The sequence below is a fragment of the Psittacula echo genome (genome assembly GCF_963264785.1).
Source record: "Psittacula echo genome assembly, chromosome: Z".
NCBI classification, from domain to species: domain Eukaryota; kingdom Metazoa; phylum Chordata; class Aves; order Psittaciformes; family Psittacidae; genus Psittacula; species Psittacula echo.
In genome coordinates, this window is record NC_137742.1 from 39,829,127 (window position 1) to 39,849,052 (window position 19,926).

The following is a 19,926-nucleotide window of genomic DNA, read 5'->3' on the forward strand; positions in this document are numbered from 1 at the left end:
ATGGAGGTTGTTTTGTGATGTCTCAGACTTTCATACTGAGATATGGTTATATTTTCCTACTGTACAAAATGGACCTCTACACAAGGTATCTGTGTTTCCACAAAACCTATCAGACTAAGGACCTGTTCTACCCTGGACTCTATAGAGGTCAATACAAATACGCAATCATAAATCCACAGAGCAGATTATAAAGCATGTATTCTTATGTGATACAAAGTGTCCCTGTGTCACAACACAATCCTGTAAGTATTTGGGGGAAATTATTGCATAACTGTCTTACATCTATTTCTCAAATATGTTTTTCTGCACATAAGATATTTCTTCACCACTTTTATTCTTCAAACTTAATTTTAGTCTTTCAAATGTACTAAAACTATTATTAGATAAAAGTTGTCCTGTGATAGGAGTTATTTTTTCACAGCAACAGGCAGAAAATTGCCTTTCTTTCACCTTTTAAATACTTTCCCAAAGACTTCAGGCATAGTCATTCAGCTTTTGAAAAGATCCTACTTCTCTCATGTACAATCTGAAATCTTTGGGTAAGCATATCTCACCTGCAGAAGACAAGAAATACGCAGTGTTTAAGCATAAATGACTCTCAAACACTTTATATGGAGCTATGTTTCCAAGTAAAAGATCTTAAGGACACACTTTCAGGCTTTTAAGAAAATAATCAACTGAATACATAATGTTATTCATTCTTCTAATAAATATCTTCCAATAAATATCCTTAAGTTTAGAAACCTATTGACACAGACAACACATTTTTTGCAATGCTTTCAAATGCAGGAAGACATATGCAATATTTCCTTCTGAAGCATCCCATCCTGCAAAAAAATGAAGCTCATGAAGCATGGGCATGCACACGAAGATTTACAACAAACACAGGCAGGGTTTTGCACTTGCAAGTGTGTTTGGATTTAGGACTGCTCTTCTATTCTTCAGCATCCTTCATCATATCACAATGTCCTTCAGGCTGTTTATCTGTAGTTGGGAGGGCCCCTAGGCGTTCCTGGCTGCATGCCTGGGAAGCGTGCATTTCCAGGTGAATAGCCGGGCATTCCATATCCCCTGGGGGTTGGTGGCTTCGTGACAGCTAGGGATGGTGGAGGAAGGCTTCCTCCTCTGCTCTGTGGGAGATAGTGGCCATTCGGGCCAGGGCCTGGATGCTGGGGTGCCTGAGAGGAGCTGGCTTCTTGTGACTGTCCCGTCTTCTTCGCTTCATTGTCACCCTGTCCTTTTTTGTTGTCTGCAATGTGTTTGAGAACAGGATTAAAACATGAACATTCAAAACACAAATTCCCAAAGAGGCAAATCATGCAGTCCACCCCAGAGTGCGGTAGAAAATCGTCAGCCTCCCCTGCCAACAGCCTGAAATCAGAGTAAGGCACCTTCACAATCTTTGCATCCTATTCTCCCTCCAGTCCTTTTTTCCTGGTGAAAGAGAAACAGCCTGTGAGATCCTTCAGGACAGATTGAAATCTGCCTGATCACACTAGGCTTTCTAATGACGATTGCTACCACACTTGGTTCTCACTGCACCTTCTCCCACTGAACATGGCACAGAGGACAAATGCTACCCTGAGCAGCTCTGGATCAATGAAATACAAGAGGAACTTGGACCCGTCTGATCTGTGATGGGTAAGAGGGATCACTGACATTCAGACCAGGCTTTAACTGTTGGTTGTTGGGTTGGGGGTTTTTTTGCCAGGCTGTGATCTTGTTACTCATTATAGCTCTGCTGCAGGATTTTTTTCTTAGGCATTGCCTGGTATTGAATAATGTTACAGTGTTTCTTAAATGAACCAAAGAAAGCAAGATGGATCTTAAGCTAATACTTGTGATTCAATATTATGAATATCTTTCAGGAGATTATGGCAAAGGAAGCAGTCATAACAGTGAGGAAGAATATGGCCTGGTATACACGAATTCCTGATACTACAGAGTTCAAAACAGTCCTTACCTTGGTTTGAGGTGGATTCATCCTGTTTGCCTCCTGTTTGCTGTGGTGGTTCTGTTTCAAATGGATTTTCATCTTGTTCATTTGATTTTTGTGCCTTTTGTTTATTTCTTCTTTTATTTTCTTCTGCTTGCTAATGATGGGGAGAGAGAAAGGGCATCTTTCAGTGATCTGAACAGACTCTCTAATATTTAGTAAAACAAAAAATCAGTAATTCTGTAATCCTTACACTTTGCAGCTTCTTTTTAAGTTCCAGGTTTGCTTCCTTGTAGGATTTGGATGTAGCGTTGAGATAATAAATACTCAGGCTAAATTTAAAGCAAAATAATTCCTTTTTAGGCAATGTTTTAAATATAAAGACTCTTAACAACATTCCTATAGCAACAACTACAGTTGTGCTAATCTAAAGTCAGTATCTTTTCCTCATTTGTCATGCTTAATTATTAGTAGTATTTTGACAATAAGCAATATGCTTCCCCACAGAATGAAGAAAGTAGGGAAAAAAAAAATTGGAAAAAAAAAAACCATCTTCCAGTACCCTACATTCAATCTTATAGTAGCTAAGGAAGGTCTTCCATAAAGCTATGCCTGATTATGCCTTGTATTTTTCTTCCTTTTTTTTTGACGTTTTCTGTATTTAGTTTTAGTATCTTTGCCTGTGACCATTCCAGGAAAGGAATAGTACTCAAAAAAAAAAAAAAAAATCAGTTGGAATTGACCATGTGTTTCAGAGGACAGTCTGGATTCTTTGTTTTTCTAGACATGGTTATAGCAAAATATGTTGTTAAGTGAACCTTCACAAAATTTTATCTCAGAATTTCATTTTGCTTATGTAAAATCCTTCTGCAATTTTTATTGTATTGTGTAATCTTCTCTATATTTATTGGCAGTTCTGCAATGAAGGTTTAAATCCCAGCTCATCTCTACATAGAATTAATTTTTAGATCAGCAGGATGCTAAATAATCCTGTATAAGTATACAGAGTTTTAAAATGCCTTTAAAAGCAGGACTTACTACAGTTTCTAAGAAAGGCTGTTCTCGAGTCATTATTCTTTGCTAGGTACCGACTGACCGACAAAAAATCTCTCCTAGCCCTATTTCATGAAGTCTCCAACACTCAGTCTCATACCCCTGCCCCAACATCATAGAGGACATTGTTTATCAAGGAAAGACCAAGGCACTGAACAACAGACACATTGAATGTTACTGAGAAATAACTGCTTCGTGGTGAATGGTCATGTTTCTCTTGAACTTGTTAAGGATTTAAGATGTGCTATTCTGCCTACTGGACAAGCTGATCAAAGTCACAGCACTTCAGATCCCCTATAGGCTTTTGCATTTTAATATCTTTTCCATTATTGTAGCAACAACAGCATTTTTGAAAAGCAATAATAAAAACAAAAGAAAGCCATTGAACACAAAAGAGAGATTACCCTTTGTGTAAAGGCACGTTAATTATGATCAAATAAAAGGCTCATGAATTTTTCAAGTCCCTCACCGCAGGGCAATCAGCACTGTATTTAATTAGATATTCAAGCAGTGAAGATTCAGAGTGGAAAAAAAGTAAGCTTTGAGTTAATATTCCATACGTACACCATCAGCAGTATAAAAGGTAGGACAAGTCCAGGGTTAGAGGCATAACCAAACACCTTCCCAAACCAGGAAGGGAAGTCATGCTCCAAAGTTTCTGATATGACTTCAAACATTCTAGTCTTCCCACTATTAAACAGAAAATTTAACAACATATCACATACAAACATTATGGCAAAGTCAATGCAGTAATATGCATATATAAGTTAATCACACCACATCAAACCTGGGAAAGGGACAATAAACTAAATGTTAACATTATTTAAAACTTGACACTTTGAAAGGAATGTTATTTAAAGTAGTATCTGTTCCTTTAGAAAGTGCACTGGGGATAGTGTAGATAGCACTGTATTCACAACAGTAATGTATTATTCAAAGTTTTCATTGGAATCAGGATGTCTCTTTTACTATTGTCCTTGCCTTGCTTTCATAATACTTTGTTCAAACCAAAGACTAAAGTCTTTTAAAATCTTAATTTCATATATTGACTGTTGTGTACTCATTACAGTTGCATGTTATACTACCTCACAAGCAAAGGTGGTGAAAATGGCCCTGGACTTTTAGGGTAGTGTGCACAGGAGAAAATGTGGCAACATCTAAGCTAGATTGAATGCAAAGCACACATTTGCACAGGCAAGGCTGGACTAAGTTTTTAGAAGGTACTAATGAACATGAAGGTCTTGAAGACTTCAGAACTAGAATCAGCTTCACAGTGGTAGTACAGACACATGAAATACTATGCCAGTTGGAGAGAGTCATAGCAGTCAAAGGCTGCACCACTATACATTAAGCACACCACCATACATTCTGGTATGCCCCTCTTATGCATATGCAGACATTTCCTGAAAGCCATCAGCTTCAAGCCAGCAGACCAGAGTTGTATAACAAGTTACTGCTCTCCTCCTACTGAATAATTTCTGGTGTAATGACACTTTTTTACATTACTACCTAAAATAAAGATTTTCTATTCTACATTTCAAATAAACTTTCTAGGGAATTACAGTTTTCTAGGATTTCAGCTTCATGAATTATCCACAATGAGAAATGTGACACAATTAAGCAGTCTATCAGGTGCTAACACTTATTATAGAATCTGCATCATTCGTTGTGATGTGATAAGGCAGTTCATTACAACAATAACAAAAGACGGATGTAAAACACAAAAAACCTGAAAGGACCACAGTCAAAAGATGGTGGGATGGAGACAATGGTGTACACAGCAGGCAGTGTGGAGAGAAAGAGGATGAAAAGAAGCATGGCCATATAGAAGTTATTGGATCTGGAAGCCTTGAAGACCCTTTCTTGGGGGACATTGCAGCACATCACTGCCCAGCACTGCAGGTACATCGAAGTGTGGAGGCGGAACACGTTGATGGCTGGGAGACATGGAGCATAAAAGGATCCCATCCTGGAAAAAAAAGCAAAGAAAAAAATAACCGCTTTTTTGTTGGACTGTTTTCCTAGATATGCAACCCGTTCACTATGTCAATGTGCTTTGCAGTCATATGCACCATGCATTCAGAAATCAAGTTCATAAAACCATCATTGGTTTGGTTGTTTTTTTTAACTGATCTTGTCTCTTCAGTCTTGCTTTAAGAAGAACTGGAGGCTTATGGAGCTAATTCTCCATATGAACTTTTTGTTTCAAAGCTGCAAAGCTCTCTTTCTCTGCAAATTAAGTGATCACCTGATGAAAGGTTATCCACTCCTACTTTGCCCCTTTAATTCAGGTAGCATCTCAGTTGTGTTGTATAAGAAAACCTAATAGCTCTAAAGCTAGGTATTATCAAAACAATTTTGTTTTTTCTTGCTTTTTCCTTGGTATGTATGGTTGCAGTGTTATGGCACTGAAACAATTACAACCACTTTATTTTATCACACCTTGTTTCTTGTGTCATGCTGACTGAAGAGCAATTACTTTCATTTGCCTGGCCAAAAGATACAGAACGTAAAAGACTGGGAATCTACTTGTTCCTTAATCATTGTCATATTTGCAGCCTCTTTCTTTGATGTATTTCTGTGGCACTTCTTTGACATACACACAAACTTTGGGCTTTACAGAAGTAAGAGCTTTGACCAAGCAGAAAGTCTGATACCAAAGTCATTTTAAAGGGGAAAAATTGAGCTGTAGCAAGGATCAACTTTGAGAAGCCAACAGTCCTTGAGGAGGATAATTCCTGAGGAAGACTGAGCATCTTGCACGACTACGATACATACTGGTTTTCTTTACAACTCCTGTAAAGTCCAAAGCCAGGATGCAACATAGACCTCTTATCCTCTACAGCTAAGGACTAATACTGCAGCAGCAGCATTTTATACACTTTCATATGCTTGCAAAGATAAGAGTACATACATTTGTTTTAAGGGTTTTTTCCACAGGACATATGGGAAAAGAGCTGTAAGGAAATTCAAAGCAAAACAGTACTTGCTAGGTGCTTGCTCTAGCTAGCTGCCAGTACAAAAATAAGATTCATCTTTGCAGCTTTTTACCACCTCATTGCAAAATCCTGATGCATCTGATCCAACAGTCTTAGCTCAGAACTAGTTTTGAAGTGGTCCCACTGACTGGAGTATACTGTAGTTTGATATATACTACATTACACTTCCATCAAAGTAAAGTCATGGAACTGGATCAGCACTTCAGAAGAAACTTTCATAGATATAGCAGTCCTGAAGATGCAACATGCTTTGCCACACCTACCAGATCATGCCTTGGTTAAAGATCAGTCCCAGCACATTTCCACTTATATCAAACTCAGAATATGATGGCTGAAAGAAATAATACAGATGCTTTCATTAGGTTTGAACTAAGATTTTTAAGATTACTTATAGTAGATTAAACCTGTCCAGCATACTGGCATTGTGTTGTAAAGCCTCTTGTTGCATCTTACCAGTGTGGATCATGAAACGAATTAATATGACTCAAGACCAGCAGGCAGAATTTAATACAGCTTGTGGTATTTTATTGAAAAACTTTTTGAGATTTCTTCAGAGAAGGTACTAATGGAGAACTTAAAATACTTCTGAGTAATAGGTAAATTGCAAAAACAACTATTCATAAATGTGCCATTGGAGTGGTTAGTGGTGGTCAGTCTATGTGCTCTCTGACATGGTACCAGCCATGGGGCTGCTGTGATTTAATTCTCACTTGAACTATAACAGTATCTTTCATATTTTAAGTTACACTGTTGAACAATTCCTGTTAAACATTGATTGATGTTGCCAATCATTGTCTTCCCTGCTTAAAACTGAGATCTTATTTCTTATTTGAGTGTGTTTGTTTGATTCTAATTTTTACTTCAAATCAGCTATTGGTTCTTGTTATCACTTTGTGGAACAAAACACAGTATCGTGAATTTTTGTTTCCAGTACAGACACAACAGATAATTCTTTAGTCTTATATTTCTGAACTACCCATCTGACCCTTTCATTCTGGCTTTTCAAACATGTAATCTTTTCCACATCTCTTCTTTTACCTTACTTATTAATCTCTAATTCATGAATGCTTCCATCTGCAAACACTGAATACACTGCATTTGAACAATGACTGAAATACACACACACATATGAGTTTGTGCACACATGAACCAGAACAAAACTTTCTGGTAAAAAATTGTAGCTGTAAACTTTTGCTTTCCAACTAAATATCTGCTTCAGGGATATTATTCATATGGCTTTGCACTGTCATAATTCTGATTTAATCAGCTTTCTCAGAAAGTTTTGCTACATCATAGCTGGTGACTTGCATGACCACCTCAGTAGGTGGACAAAAAGATCATGAATAATGTGTATCTACCAGGTATTAATTACATGGATGACTGGTAGAGAGAGGAAGGTGCATGACATATAAAACCAACTATCAATGTATGGCTGAACAAAGACAAAATTGTTCTGTTAAAATCACCAGTTAAAGTCACAATTTTGTATTGTACTGTTTTGTTGTTGGAAAGTCCCTACACTCCTCCTCTGTATTTTTGCGTATATGTACAGATAAATACGTTTACAGCAAACTGCTATGTTTATGTTGCATCTATTTAGGAATCTGCTTCTATATGAGGACAGATTAAATAGATTACTAGTATTCAATTGGAAATCTGTTGACTAAGGAGAACTGTATGGAAAGGATATAATAACTGACATGGAGAGATGAATAGGATCATACATAATCAAATAATGTGTGACTGTTCTTCATAACATAGGGGCTAGCATTAACAAATAATCTGAAATTAATTTTTTAAACAAACAAAAAGAAGTGGTTTTCCATACAATGTGCAAGTTGATTTCTGGAATTCTTTGCCAAAGGACATTCTGGTTGTCAAAATACTTAGTCTAAAAATCATTGGATAATAGGTACGTCATGGCCACTAATCACAGAGATACAGGTAGGTCTACTTCTTAGGGAAGATTTTAAGCTCAGATAATTCCAGAAATTCAACAATTTCCAGTTTGCATTTTCACTTCTGGCTGTTGTTTCAGGCAGCTTACTGGACCTGAGGACCATAACAGATCAAACCATTACAGCCACTCTTGTAAACTGCCAAATAAAAATGTCAGCAATAAATTTGTTTCAACATCCCTTACAAGCAGATGTGTTGTTGACACTTTGAGGACAAAAATATATCATGGAAATAAGTATCCTTTTGTTGCTGGATAAACATGCCACAGCTTCCTTTAAGAGTGTTGAAACCCTTGTGTGTGGACTGTGAGTTTCATTCTCACTGCTTATCACCTCTATGCATGTTCTTTACTTTGTATATGGATGAATGATGAGAAGGATGCTATCTGTGCAGCTTTTTATTCCAGGCCCTCAATTAAAGCTCTTTCCTTTATAGGCTCTGACCTATTGATTGAATTACTGTATTATATTCTATTAACAGCCCTAATGGAACAAAAACCAAAGAGCAAAAAATTAAGTCTGAAGTGCTAATGGATGAGTATATGCATCTTCATCTGACAACTGGCACTCCTAGTTCAAGCAAAAATGTCCTGTAGTTTACTGTGTGATTCTCAACATTGGAAGATTCAGGCATTTCACAAAATTATCATTTCCTGAGAGGCTACTTTTAGTGAAAAAATAAATTTTTACATGTGTGAATTAAAAATTTGGAGGGAAGGAAGACTAGAGGATGGCAGAACAGCTACTTTGGCCACTCATGCAGATGGCTTTAAATGACCTAGCTCTCTCCCATACCTCTCAGTAAGTACTACCAGCTAAAAGGTGGAAAAGCAGAATCAGACCTTACAGTGTAGGTAAGTTAGCTGGCTATGTTTACTTAGCTCAGTTCTCTGTAAAAGTGTGGAAGTCTCATTCCCAAAGGAACAGCTGTACACCCACTTAAGGGACTTACTACCCTTATTTCAGGTACACTAATTCTAGCAAAAAATATATAAGATTTCTAGAACAAGTTCTTTCATAGTTTTCTCCACAAATGCTGTGAGCTAGAAGGCCTTATCCAAAATCCTGTAGAAATCAATGAAATTGCATTCTGTGTAACAGGGAATAAGTCTTAAAATCAGAAATGTGTGAAAAATGTGCATGCAGTGTTCTTACATGATCCAGTATAAAAAAACCCAACATTTCCTAAGGCTGAAGAATAAGACAAATATTAAGGTACAAGCAAATTCTGCGAAAAACTAACACAATGTTGTTCAGGTATTTTGAAGGTGTTGTGTCTAACCAGCTGTTAATTCTGCAGGGTTGAAAGGAAAATGTAATTTACTATAAAAATGTGAAGTGATAATCTGACAAAGGCATTTAATATAGCAAATCAGATACTTACAAATCCATACTCCAAGTCCCAGCACCAGCAGTAATTGAAAAACCTAACAAAAACAGCTCTCAAGAAATCGCCAATTAGAATTGTGATGTATGTTGTCATCGTGTCAGAGACAGTCAGCCGCACAAATTCCTGTTAGAAAAATACTTTGGTTTAAGCAATTAAATAATTACAATAATAATAAAATACTGGACTACATCCCTAATTGCGCTTACCCTGCTTCAACACAGAAAAGACTGCTTCTGCTCTACATTAATCAATTATGAGAAATGCCAGGAGAAAAATTGCCCCTCATTTGCCAGAGGTATGCTTTGCTCTAATTTGTGCTCATATTATCAGATGAGACTTCCAGTGCATGATTAGAGTGAGAAAGGCTTCCAGCCAAGATTGCTGCTATAACAGAAATCTGAGCTGATATGTTAAACTTCTTTTGATCTCTTTCACTGTGGGAAAATTTAATAAAAAAGGAGTGACTTGTTTGTCAAGGAGCAAAAACTTGCCCGTACACATGGAGAAGAAAGAAAAAAATCCTAATGGAAGTCTTCATTCCTCTACTTTTAGTAAATAAACTAAACCCTACTGTAACAGGCCTTAACCAATACCCCAAAAAGGCTATTACTCTCCTGTTATGAAACAAAGTAGAAAACTAGTGCAGTGATGAGCTCTTCGTGTTCATAGTTTTTTATTCAGCATCACTGAAAAGAATAGAGGGGCTGTTTTTCCTCCCTGTCTGCTCCACAATAGTGATACATTCAGTCAGGAGGTGAGATGATGAAAGTGATGGAACAATAGAAAATGTGATTCGGTGGTGAATTCATTCTCATGCACAAAACAACGAGGTATGACCAAATAGAGGAAAGGGGGATGTTACAAAATTCTTTTGAAATTACATTTTGCATTAATAAGTCAATAATAATATATGTTCAACTGAACTCAGTGGATAAAGAACTGGCTGGATGGCCACACACAAAGAGTTGTGGTCAATGGCTTGATGTCCGGCTGGAGACCAGCAACAAGCGGTGTCCCTCAGGGATTGGTGTTGGGACTGATCTTGTTCAACATCTTTGTTGGTGACATGGACAGTGGGATTGAGTGCGCCCTCAGCAAGTTTGCTGATGACACCAAGCTGTGTGGTTTGGTTGATACGCCGGAGGGAAGGGATGCCATCCAGAGGGACCTTGACACGCTTGTGAGGTGGGCTGATGCCAACCTTATGAAGTTTAACCATGACAAGTGCAAGGTCCTACACCTGGGTCGGAGCAATCCCAGGCACAGCTACAGGTTGGGCAGAGAAGAGATTCAGAGCAGCCCTGCAGAGAAGGACTTGGGGGTGTTGGTCGATGAGAAAATGAACATGAGCCGGCAGTGTGCACTTGCAGCCCAGAAAGCCAACCGTATCCTGGGCTGCATCAAAAGGAGCGTGACCAGCAGGTCGAAGGAGGTGATCCTGCCCCTCTACTCTGCTCTCGTGAGACCTCACTTGGAGTATTGTGTGCAGTTCTGGTGTCCTCAACATAAAAAGGACATGGAACTGTTGGAACAAGTCCAGAGGAGGGCCACGAGGATGATCAGGGGACTAGAACACCTCCTCTATGAAGATAGGCTGAGAAAGTTGGGGCTGTTCAGCCTGGAGAAAAGAAGGCTGCGTGGAGACCTTCCAGTATCTGAAGGGGGGCTATAGGGATGCTGGGGATGGACTACTCATCAGGGGCAGTAGTGACAAGACAAGGGGTAACGGGTTCAAACTTAAACAGGGGAAGTTTAGATTGGATATAAGGAAGAAATTCTTTACTGTTAGGGTGGTGAGGCACTGGAATGGGTTGCCCAGGGCAGTTGTGAATGTTCCATCCTTGGCGGTGTTCAAGGCCAGGTTGGATGAGGCCTTGGGTGGCATGGTTTAGTGTGAGGTGTCCCTCCTGCTCATGGCAGGGGATTTGGAACTAGATGATCTTAAGGTCCTTTCCAGCCCTAACTATTCAATGATTCTAATCAAATAAAATGACTGAGCGAATTTACAATCACTCACTATTGTTATTTTGCATTTTGTTACTTGGCTATAGAGAGAGATGCCTTCTCAAAAGTACATTGCTGTAACAGCTGTCTTACATGTATTTACTTGTTGAGCTACTCAATTTTTTATAGACATTTTTTATAGGTCTGTAGCGATCACAAACAGATAGTGCCTTATCAGAGTTCTAATAAGAATTACCACATTTATAAGGGTTGTGACAAATCCAGGTTTTAAAAATTGCTAAACAGGTTTTGCAAGACAAATACAGGATAAGGAAGAAGGTAAATGAAAAGAATAGTGAAAAGGAAATGGGAAAAATGTTCTAAATGCTGTTAATTACCAGGAGAAATAATTTTCTACTAGACAGGATCCAAAGAAACTCAAATTTCTTTTTTCCCTACTTTTTAGCTCAGGAAAAAGTCCCACATTGTGCTTTTCCTCACATTTTTCCCACCTTAACACCACTTACTAGCAGAAATAAAGAGGGTTTATATATCATACCTTGTAACAGACAATGACCTATTTTCAAATATGAGCTCAAAGCAGTTACATTACCTGTCCTACCATTGTTTCCCAGCATGGCCCTCTGGGGACATCTGCAGGGTCCACCTGTATTGGAGGAGCGGTCGAATTTTCTGGAATAGTACCATTGTACAGGCTAGCTTCCCATATTGTCATGTTATACTTGACTATCTTTTCTTCTTCCAACTAAGTAAAGAAAGAAGTAGGGAAAAAAAAAAATAGCATGAGCTTGTTACCAACTCACAGCCTTTTCTACTCCAAAACTCCCATTACTAGGTGAGGCATGGACATGATTTACAGTACAGAAAGAAAAGAACGTCTTTCACTGATATGTCAGTGACTGGCTGGAAATCCTCATCCTTGCCCACCTACGTATTAAAATCAGTGAAATGAAATAAATAGCTTGCCTTGAGATTGATTTCATCCATTAAGGCAATAATGAAAGTGTAGAGATTGCCAAGAAAAAGAGCAAAGATTCGTCCCAGCTGCCATCTTAGAGCTATTCGAGGGTGGTAGTTTTCCAGAGAACTGATTACATCAAATAAAGTTGGACAGAACATTCCTAAAAGTGACATAACCATGTTCACCTAAGAGGGAAAAAAAAAAAAAAAAAAAAGGTTTATACTGAAATGTTAGGCAAGCTCTTTTGTCATTATTGATTTGGGTGTATTGCGTATTTCCATTACTACCTTTTACTTAATGAAAAACAAAATCCACTCTGGGAGTCACAAGATGTTTTCAGAAAGGAAGAAAAAGTTAGAAAGTTAGTTGTTACCTTCTGCAGATGGATATGTGAGAGGTTTTTTTTAATTTTCCATTCCACTTAAAAATTATCAAATGTTGGTTGTTCTGACTAGAACGTATATTTCAAACAAAATTCTGCTACCAGAGAACTTGGTAAAATCTGCTTCCAGTACTGCTTTATGCTGCATCTCTACCACATCTTCCCAATAGACCTAGATATCCTATAAAAAGCATTCCTACAGAAATACTGCACTAAATAGTATTTATCTGAGATCTCTCCTGAAGTTAATTGTAGATGTCACAAATCATGGAATCATAAAATATCTCAAGTTGGAAAGGACTCACAAGCATCAAGTCCAACTCCTCGCTCCTCTCAGGACTGCCTAAAACTAAACCATCCAACTAAGATCATCATTCAGAGGCTCCTTGAACTCTGACAGGCTTGGTGTCACAACCACTTCCCTGAGAGCTTGTTCCAGTGACCAAACACCCTCTCAGTGAAGAACCTTTTCCTAATGTCCAATGTGACCTTCCTCTGGTGCAGCTTCATTCCATTTCCTCATGTCCTATTGCTGATCACCAAAGAGAGGAGATCAACACCTCTTCCTCCACTGCACCCCTTGAAGAAGTTGTAGACTGCCATGAGATCACCCCTCAGCCTTCTCTTCTCCAAGCTGAACAAGCCAAGTGACCTCAGCCATTCTTCATCAGTCTTGTCCTCAGGACCTTTCATGATCTTGGTCACCCTCCTCTGAACATGCTTTTAACAGTCTGATTTCCTCAAATTGAGGAGCCCAAAACTGCACACAGTACTTCAGGTGAGGCTGCACCAGGACAGTGCAGAGTGGCACAATCACCTCTCTCAAGAGGCTGGCTGTGGCTGGATGCACTCCATTGGTTGGCCCTATTGGCTGCCAGGGCACATTGCTGGCTCATATTCAACTTGCCATGAAGACAAACTGCCAGGTCTCTTTCCATAAGGCTGCTCTCCATCCTCTTGTTCCCCAGTGTGCATGTATCACCAGAATTACCCCATTCCAGCTGGAAGGTGCTGCCCTTGCTTTTGTTAAATTTCGTACAGTTGGTGATTTCCCAGCCCTCTATCTCAGACCTTATGTCCTCACTACATAAGCAAATTCAAATCAACCCTGCTTTTTTCTGCCTGATATTGTTAGAAACCTCTAATATGATTAACTAGTCTTCTTAGCAATGTGGAAATAGAATAAGTTTGCTGAAGGCAAACTGATAAAAACAGACACTTAGCTTTTATAGAAAGTCTGAAATACAGCATAGCTTATAAATTCTACAGATGAGTGAGGCACTCTAGTAATGTAACATTCCTAAGTGATTGCTGGAAATTATTTGAAAAGTTTGGTTCTAATTCATTGTGTCAGCCAAAAATAACTGAAAAAATTTCAAAGTGCATTTATTCAATTCCAATTTGAAATAAAACTGCATTACAAAAAGTGTGCCTTTGAGGGACTATAAAAAACAAACAAGAAAAAAAAAATAAAGCCCCAGTCTAAGTCACAAAGGTGGCTGGAAAACACAAATATGATTATTTGAGATGAATCATATTAAAACAATTAAGTAAAAATAATTTATTTAATCACAGAAAAAAAAAAATAATTGTTCACAGAAGTCTGTCTCTGAAATGAGCATTTCTCAGCCATGCTGGAATTCATTTTGCTAAAACTAATACTCTACATGTTTCCTACTACCCAGAGAGATAGGACTGCTACTGCTTCTCAGAAATAATATAGCAGCAGAAAGACACTATGCCAACAAATAAATTCACTTACAAATATCATAGAATCATAGAATCATTTAATAGTTAGGAAAGGACCTTAAGATCATCTAGTTCCAACCCCTCCTGCCATGGGCACGGACACCTCACACAAAACCATGTCGCCCAAGGCTCTGTCCAATCTGGCCTTGAACACCACCAGGGATGGAGCATTCACAGCTTTCTTGAGCAACCCATTCCAGTGCCTCACCACCCTAGCAACTTCATTTGCCAGCTCCTTCAGGACCCGCAGATGGATTTCATCAGGTCCTATGGACTTGTGCACGTTCACGTTCTTAAAATGATTTCAGACCAGATTGTCTCCTACAGTGGGCCTAAGGTCTTCATTCTCATAGTCCCTGCATCTGCTTTCCAAGACTTGGGTGGTGTGGTCAGAGCATTTGCCAGTGAAAATTGAGGCAAAGAAGACATTAGGAACTTCAGCCTTCTCCAAATCCAGGGTAGCCAGTTCCCCGATAGCTTCTGGAGAGGGCCCATGTTGTCCCTAGTCTCTCTTTTATTTGCAGTGTAATTATAGAATCCTTTCTGTTATTTTTCACATCCCCAGCCAAGTTTAACTCTAACTGTGCCTTAGCTTTCCTAATCTGGTCCCTAGCTTCCCAGACAACATCCCTCTCTTCTTCCCAGGCCACCTCTCCTTGCTTCCACCTTTTATAAGACTCTTTTTTCCTTTGAATTTTCCTGAGCAGCTCCTTATCCATCCAAGGAGGTCTCCTGGCCCTCCTGCTGCACTTCCTTCTAGTTGGGGTGCAACACTCCTGAGCTTGGAGCAGGTGATCGTTGAATATCATCCAACAGTCTTGGGCCCTCCGGCCCTCTATGGCTATATCCCATGTGCATTCCCACTCTTTAAACTTTTCATTCATAGACTAGTGTTCTTAATGAGAAAAAAATAAAAGGCTTTCTTTTTGTGGTTTGTCTATTCTTGGTTTTAATGTGTTCTAGAGCTAATTATTGGATTTTTGTGGATTTAGATTATTAGTAGTTCATTCTGTGCATGGCTTGTGGAACCCTATGAGAAGTATGTAGACTTTTTAATGAATTCACTGATATTTCTTTTTTTTTATTTTTTAAAGAATTCACTGATATTTCTTATGTATTTAGATAGTATTATTTGTAACTGGGATTACATTGTCAAAATAACAAGGAGTCACTGTTACCTCATAACACTCAGAAAAGACACAATGACCAAAAACTTGTAGCTGTCATCTCTTGAAGCACTTGGATCTATAACTGAAAAAGGCAGAACTTATATTTGGATCTCCTGCCACCTTTTACGTTATTACATAAAGACCTGTGCTGGGTTTCATATGTTAATGCTTTGAATAAATTTTCTTTTACAAGAATTGTGGATAATCCTATTTTTTAATAATTCTAGAAGGTGATGAGATGTTGGTGGTCAAAACATTAGTTGGTTTTTTTCTTCACAATGACTTCTATCAACTTTTTTATCTTGAAGTCTTTAAAATATCTAGCATAGTTTAAAGCACATATTGTCTCCAGCTCCATTAAACCAAAGCCTTTACACCCAATATGGCCCAAGATGGCAAAGCTATATCCAGGTATAGCCAACACAACTAATTGTGTATTCCTAAAATTATTGTAACAGGCTGCACATCCTGTTTTCAATAGAAAAAATCTGTTCTGATGCAATGCTTCAGACAAATGTAAGTTTTGGCGTTCGTAGCACTGTCACCCACCATCTACCATTCCTTCCCTTTGGCCTTTTCAGAAGCTGACTTCTACTGAATTCATTTGATGTTCCTTAGTTCTCATACTGGAAGACATGATAAATATGCATTTTGGAAGAAGATGTATGTCCTTTGGGCACTTTTAAATGCAGTACCTGCTAACCTTATTGAAAGCTTACTTATCGCTGCGTGGGAGAGGCAGAACAGAAATCATCGCTTTTCTTCCTCTTAAACATTCAATATTTTCTATATTTTTATTTTGTTTTGCATTTTTTATCACTTTTCTGAAGCAAGCATATTCTTTCTCATTTGCTTTCTATCCGCATTTTTCCATGCCTAGATTATTCATGTTACCCATCTCAAGAGCATTTCTAATTCCAGAGAAAAGACATCATTAAGATAAGAGGTGAAATGAAGCACAGAAACTTGCAAAGCTGAAAAGTGAGAAATTATTACAACCAAAATGCAAAATTTTACTTAGACATGTAGCACATCAAGTCTTCAAAATCCAAAAACTATGATGGTCTTTCTATATCAAAAGCTTAAACATTTCTCATGTAGTTTCATGGATATATTTTCTATATTTTTTGGCTTCTGAGAGGGATTTCGCTGAACAAAAAATCATCTATTGAATCATCCATTCAATTTTAGCCACTTTTATCCAGTTTGATTTCACAAAGGAGCTGATTTAAATTCTGGAATTCTTATCCACTTGAAGCTCAGGTGCTGACGCAGATTTTCTTTCCCTATTTTTATCGGTGACAGTTTCACTGCTCTGTGTGACTTTAAAAATGTGGAATTGGAATTTAAAAATGTGACTAGAGGCAACATGCCAGCATGCTAGAATTATGGTTGATAGCCAATGTTGTCTTATATTCACTATCAGCTGAGTGAATCTCAGAAGCTGTCTCTGCCTTAATATGATAATTTTCTGTAAGAAAGGAACAACAACCAAGAGACACCACTATTAGAACTCTGGTTCAAAACACAGGGTTTTATCCCTCTGTGACATTAAATACTCCAGAAAATCAAGCCCCTGTGTTACACTCTGAAAGGTAGAAAATTACTGTTTACAGAAGATTTTTCAGCTACTTTGAATCTAGTAAGAAATCCTGTGACTGCAATCACATGTAAACATCAGTCCCTGAGCATATTAAACTGTGTCAACACAACATAAAATATTGAACACTGACTGCTAGTTGATTAAATGATAAGTTCATTAAGAGTAAATAGTCTATCTAAAGCTAACAATAATTGCAGTAGTTATAGATTTGTCTAGCACTGGCTGCAGAAAGCACTAATAAAGACTTATTTTTCTAGTAAACAGTTTCATTAAAAAAAAGAAATTAAAACTAGAAATTATATTTCATACTAATAAAATTTTCTTGATGATTTCTAGAACTAAACAGAGCATTAACAACATGGCTTAATAACCTCAATATAAACATACTCCATATCCATAACTAACAACATTAAAGTAAATAGCAGGATATTTTTTGGCAAAAGATCTCTGGAGTTGTTCCAGCTAGAAAGATCTGAAATATAAAAGCTATATCTTCTTGACACTGGGGGGAAAAAAAAAAAAAAGTTTTTTTCCTCATACGTTTAGTCTGTTTTTAAGTAGGTTTGTTTCTAAACAGTACAGGAATAAATTTGAGAAAACAGGGTACTTCATTACCAGAGAGATGCTCATTTTATCTTCTACCTCTGCAAACTGTCTTTTATCAAATGGGAAAAGTCAAATTTATTTTTAGTAATTTTGATCCAATTTCAGAACTCTTTACCAAGGGAATCATGGCATTATTCTCCATTTTACAATCACGGGGAAATTGTCACATGATACAAAATCGTCTTTCACCCATGACTTAACCACCAAGCCAAATCCATGCATGAGAAACAATGCAAAGACTGATGAAATCTCTTATCAATCCCAGTCTGTCTGTTTCCTCTATTTTTCTGCATTTCATGACACATTAGACAATTATATCTGAACTGTGATCTGACAGAATTAGGTAATACAAATGTGGAAAGGGAGTTTAAAAATTTGCAACATTATGACAAGATAGTCAGAGAGGAAAAAGTGTTATCCACAACGTATCACAGTATCACAGTATGCTAGAGATTGGAAGGGACCTCAAAAGATCATCTAGTCCAATCCCGCTGCCGGAGCAGGAACATCTAGATAAGGTTACACAGGAATGTGTCCAGGCGGGTTTTGAATGTCTCCAGAGAAGGAGACTCCACAACCTCCCTGGGCAGCCTGTTCCAGTGTTCTGTCACCCTCACTGAGAAGAAGTTTCTTCTCAAGTTTAAGTGGAACCTCTTGTGTTCCAGTTTATACCCATTACCCCTTGTCCTATCATTGTTTGCCACTGAGAAGAGCCTGGCTCCATCCTCGTGACACTCACCCTTTACATATTTATGTACACTAATAAGGTCACCCCTCAGTCTCCTCTTCTCCAAAGTATAGAGACCCAGCTCCCTCAGTCTTTCCTTGTAAGTGATCAGTGGCACTTTATTGGGCTATGAATCTCAGGAACAGATGATAAAAAATGTATTTAGCTGACACTATAATTATGTGTAAACATTTTTTTAATCCTTTAATGCATCCAGTGTGATGAAAAGAAATTTATTGCAAAAAGAGCTATTTTTTATGAAGAATGCTGATTTTTACATACTATTGCTTGAAGTGTAAGAGCTGCACTTCTATTTGTTCTAAGTAGTACATTAAGTATTTATGGGGTATTTTTCTGATCAAAATCTCAATTCATCTGTTAATGATACAAACATAAGAGAGCCTGATCTAGAAAACTCTTTAAATTGTTGTTACATATAAGCCATGTATTTATGTAATTAAATACTAATATCCAAGCAAGGGCAGTATCTTACACCTCACAAACACATCCATTTTCTGCCAATAAGAAAAATTCTTTAGCCAAATAATGGCAATGTTGCCGTACCTATTGTCCTTTAGAGACACACCTGCTCCAGATCTTGGTTTTGTGATACAGGGCCTCCTTAGCAGTACTTTTTTGTAAAGCAAAGTAAAACAAGGAATGTAAACATGCATACCCTTAACTACTTTCCAGATTGCAGCATAAGCTAATTTAACAGCTTTCAGTAGGACAGTTCTTGTGCCTACAAATCTGTTACTACACCTTTCAATTGACAGAAAGCTGAATTCCTCCTGAACTGTCTTCATCTGTTAGTCTGTTATCACAGTTAGAGCTCCTGTGGCTTTAATTCAAGCAGTTCTGTACACAACTTTTCCATCAGATCAAAATGTAGCAACTTTTACCAAATAACCCAATCTCAACAGCCCCCTTTTTCTGGTTTCCAGAGATGGATTGCTGGAGTTTTTATGTTACTGTCTTAATAACATTTTGGTGTTGAAAATTCAGAAATTACTTTCCTCATTCCATTGTCACCCATCCCAGCAGTTTTTGAGGCTCGCAGTTTTTGAGGCAATTTTTTTTGCGAAAATTTTTTTGCAAAATTTTTTGCCTTACCTTAAATCAGACATCTACTTTACATTTCAGCTCAGAAGAGAAACTTGAAGTAACAAACAGCTAGTTTTAGAATGTATAGAGCAATATCTGCTAAGAAAGTAAAACCTGCCTAGGTTTTCGTATAGCAACACCGACTTTGGGTGTTTACTGCACACTGTTACAGCAAACAGAATCCCTATCACTATACACCTCTATCAGGCAAGGCTTCATCTGCTCTAGAAGAAGAGGATTAAGCATAAAAAAATAGTACTGGACTTTTGGACTGGGATCTGGAACAGCAACACATGAGTTTCATCCTATTGCTATCCACAAGGC

The 19,926-nt window shown here is 37.9% G+C and overlaps 1 protein-coding gene across 1 annotated transcript in view; it reads right to left on the reverse strand.

Moving 5' to 3' along the window:
• Positions 1 to 980: 980 nt before the first annotated feature.
• Positions 981 to 19,926, reverse strand: part of TMC1 (transmembrane channel like 1) — a gene marked incomplete at both ends in the record, with an annotated part of 54,799 nt that continues 35,853 nt past the window's right edge. Inside the window, 9 exons of the mRNA XM_080638305.1 lie at positions 981 to 1,249; positions 1,964 to 2,093; positions 2,190 to 2,268; positions 3,554 to 3,679; positions 4,719 to 4,958; positions 6,252 to 6,319; positions 9,331 to 9,459; positions 11,894 to 12,046; positions 12,268 to 12,447. Coding sequence (XP_080494431.1) covers positions 981 to 1,249; positions 1,964 to 2,093; positions 2,190 to 2,268; positions 3,554 to 3,679; positions 4,719 to 4,958; positions 6,252 to 6,319; positions 9,331 to 9,459; positions 11,894 to 12,046; positions 12,268 to 12,447 — 1,374 coding nt within the window. The remainder of the gene's footprint in view (positions 1,250 to 1,963; positions 2,094 to 2,189; positions 2,269 to 3,553; positions 3,680 to 4,718; positions 4,959 to 6,251; positions 6,320 to 9,330; positions 9,460 to 11,893; positions 12,047 to 12,267; positions 12,448 to 19,926) is intronic.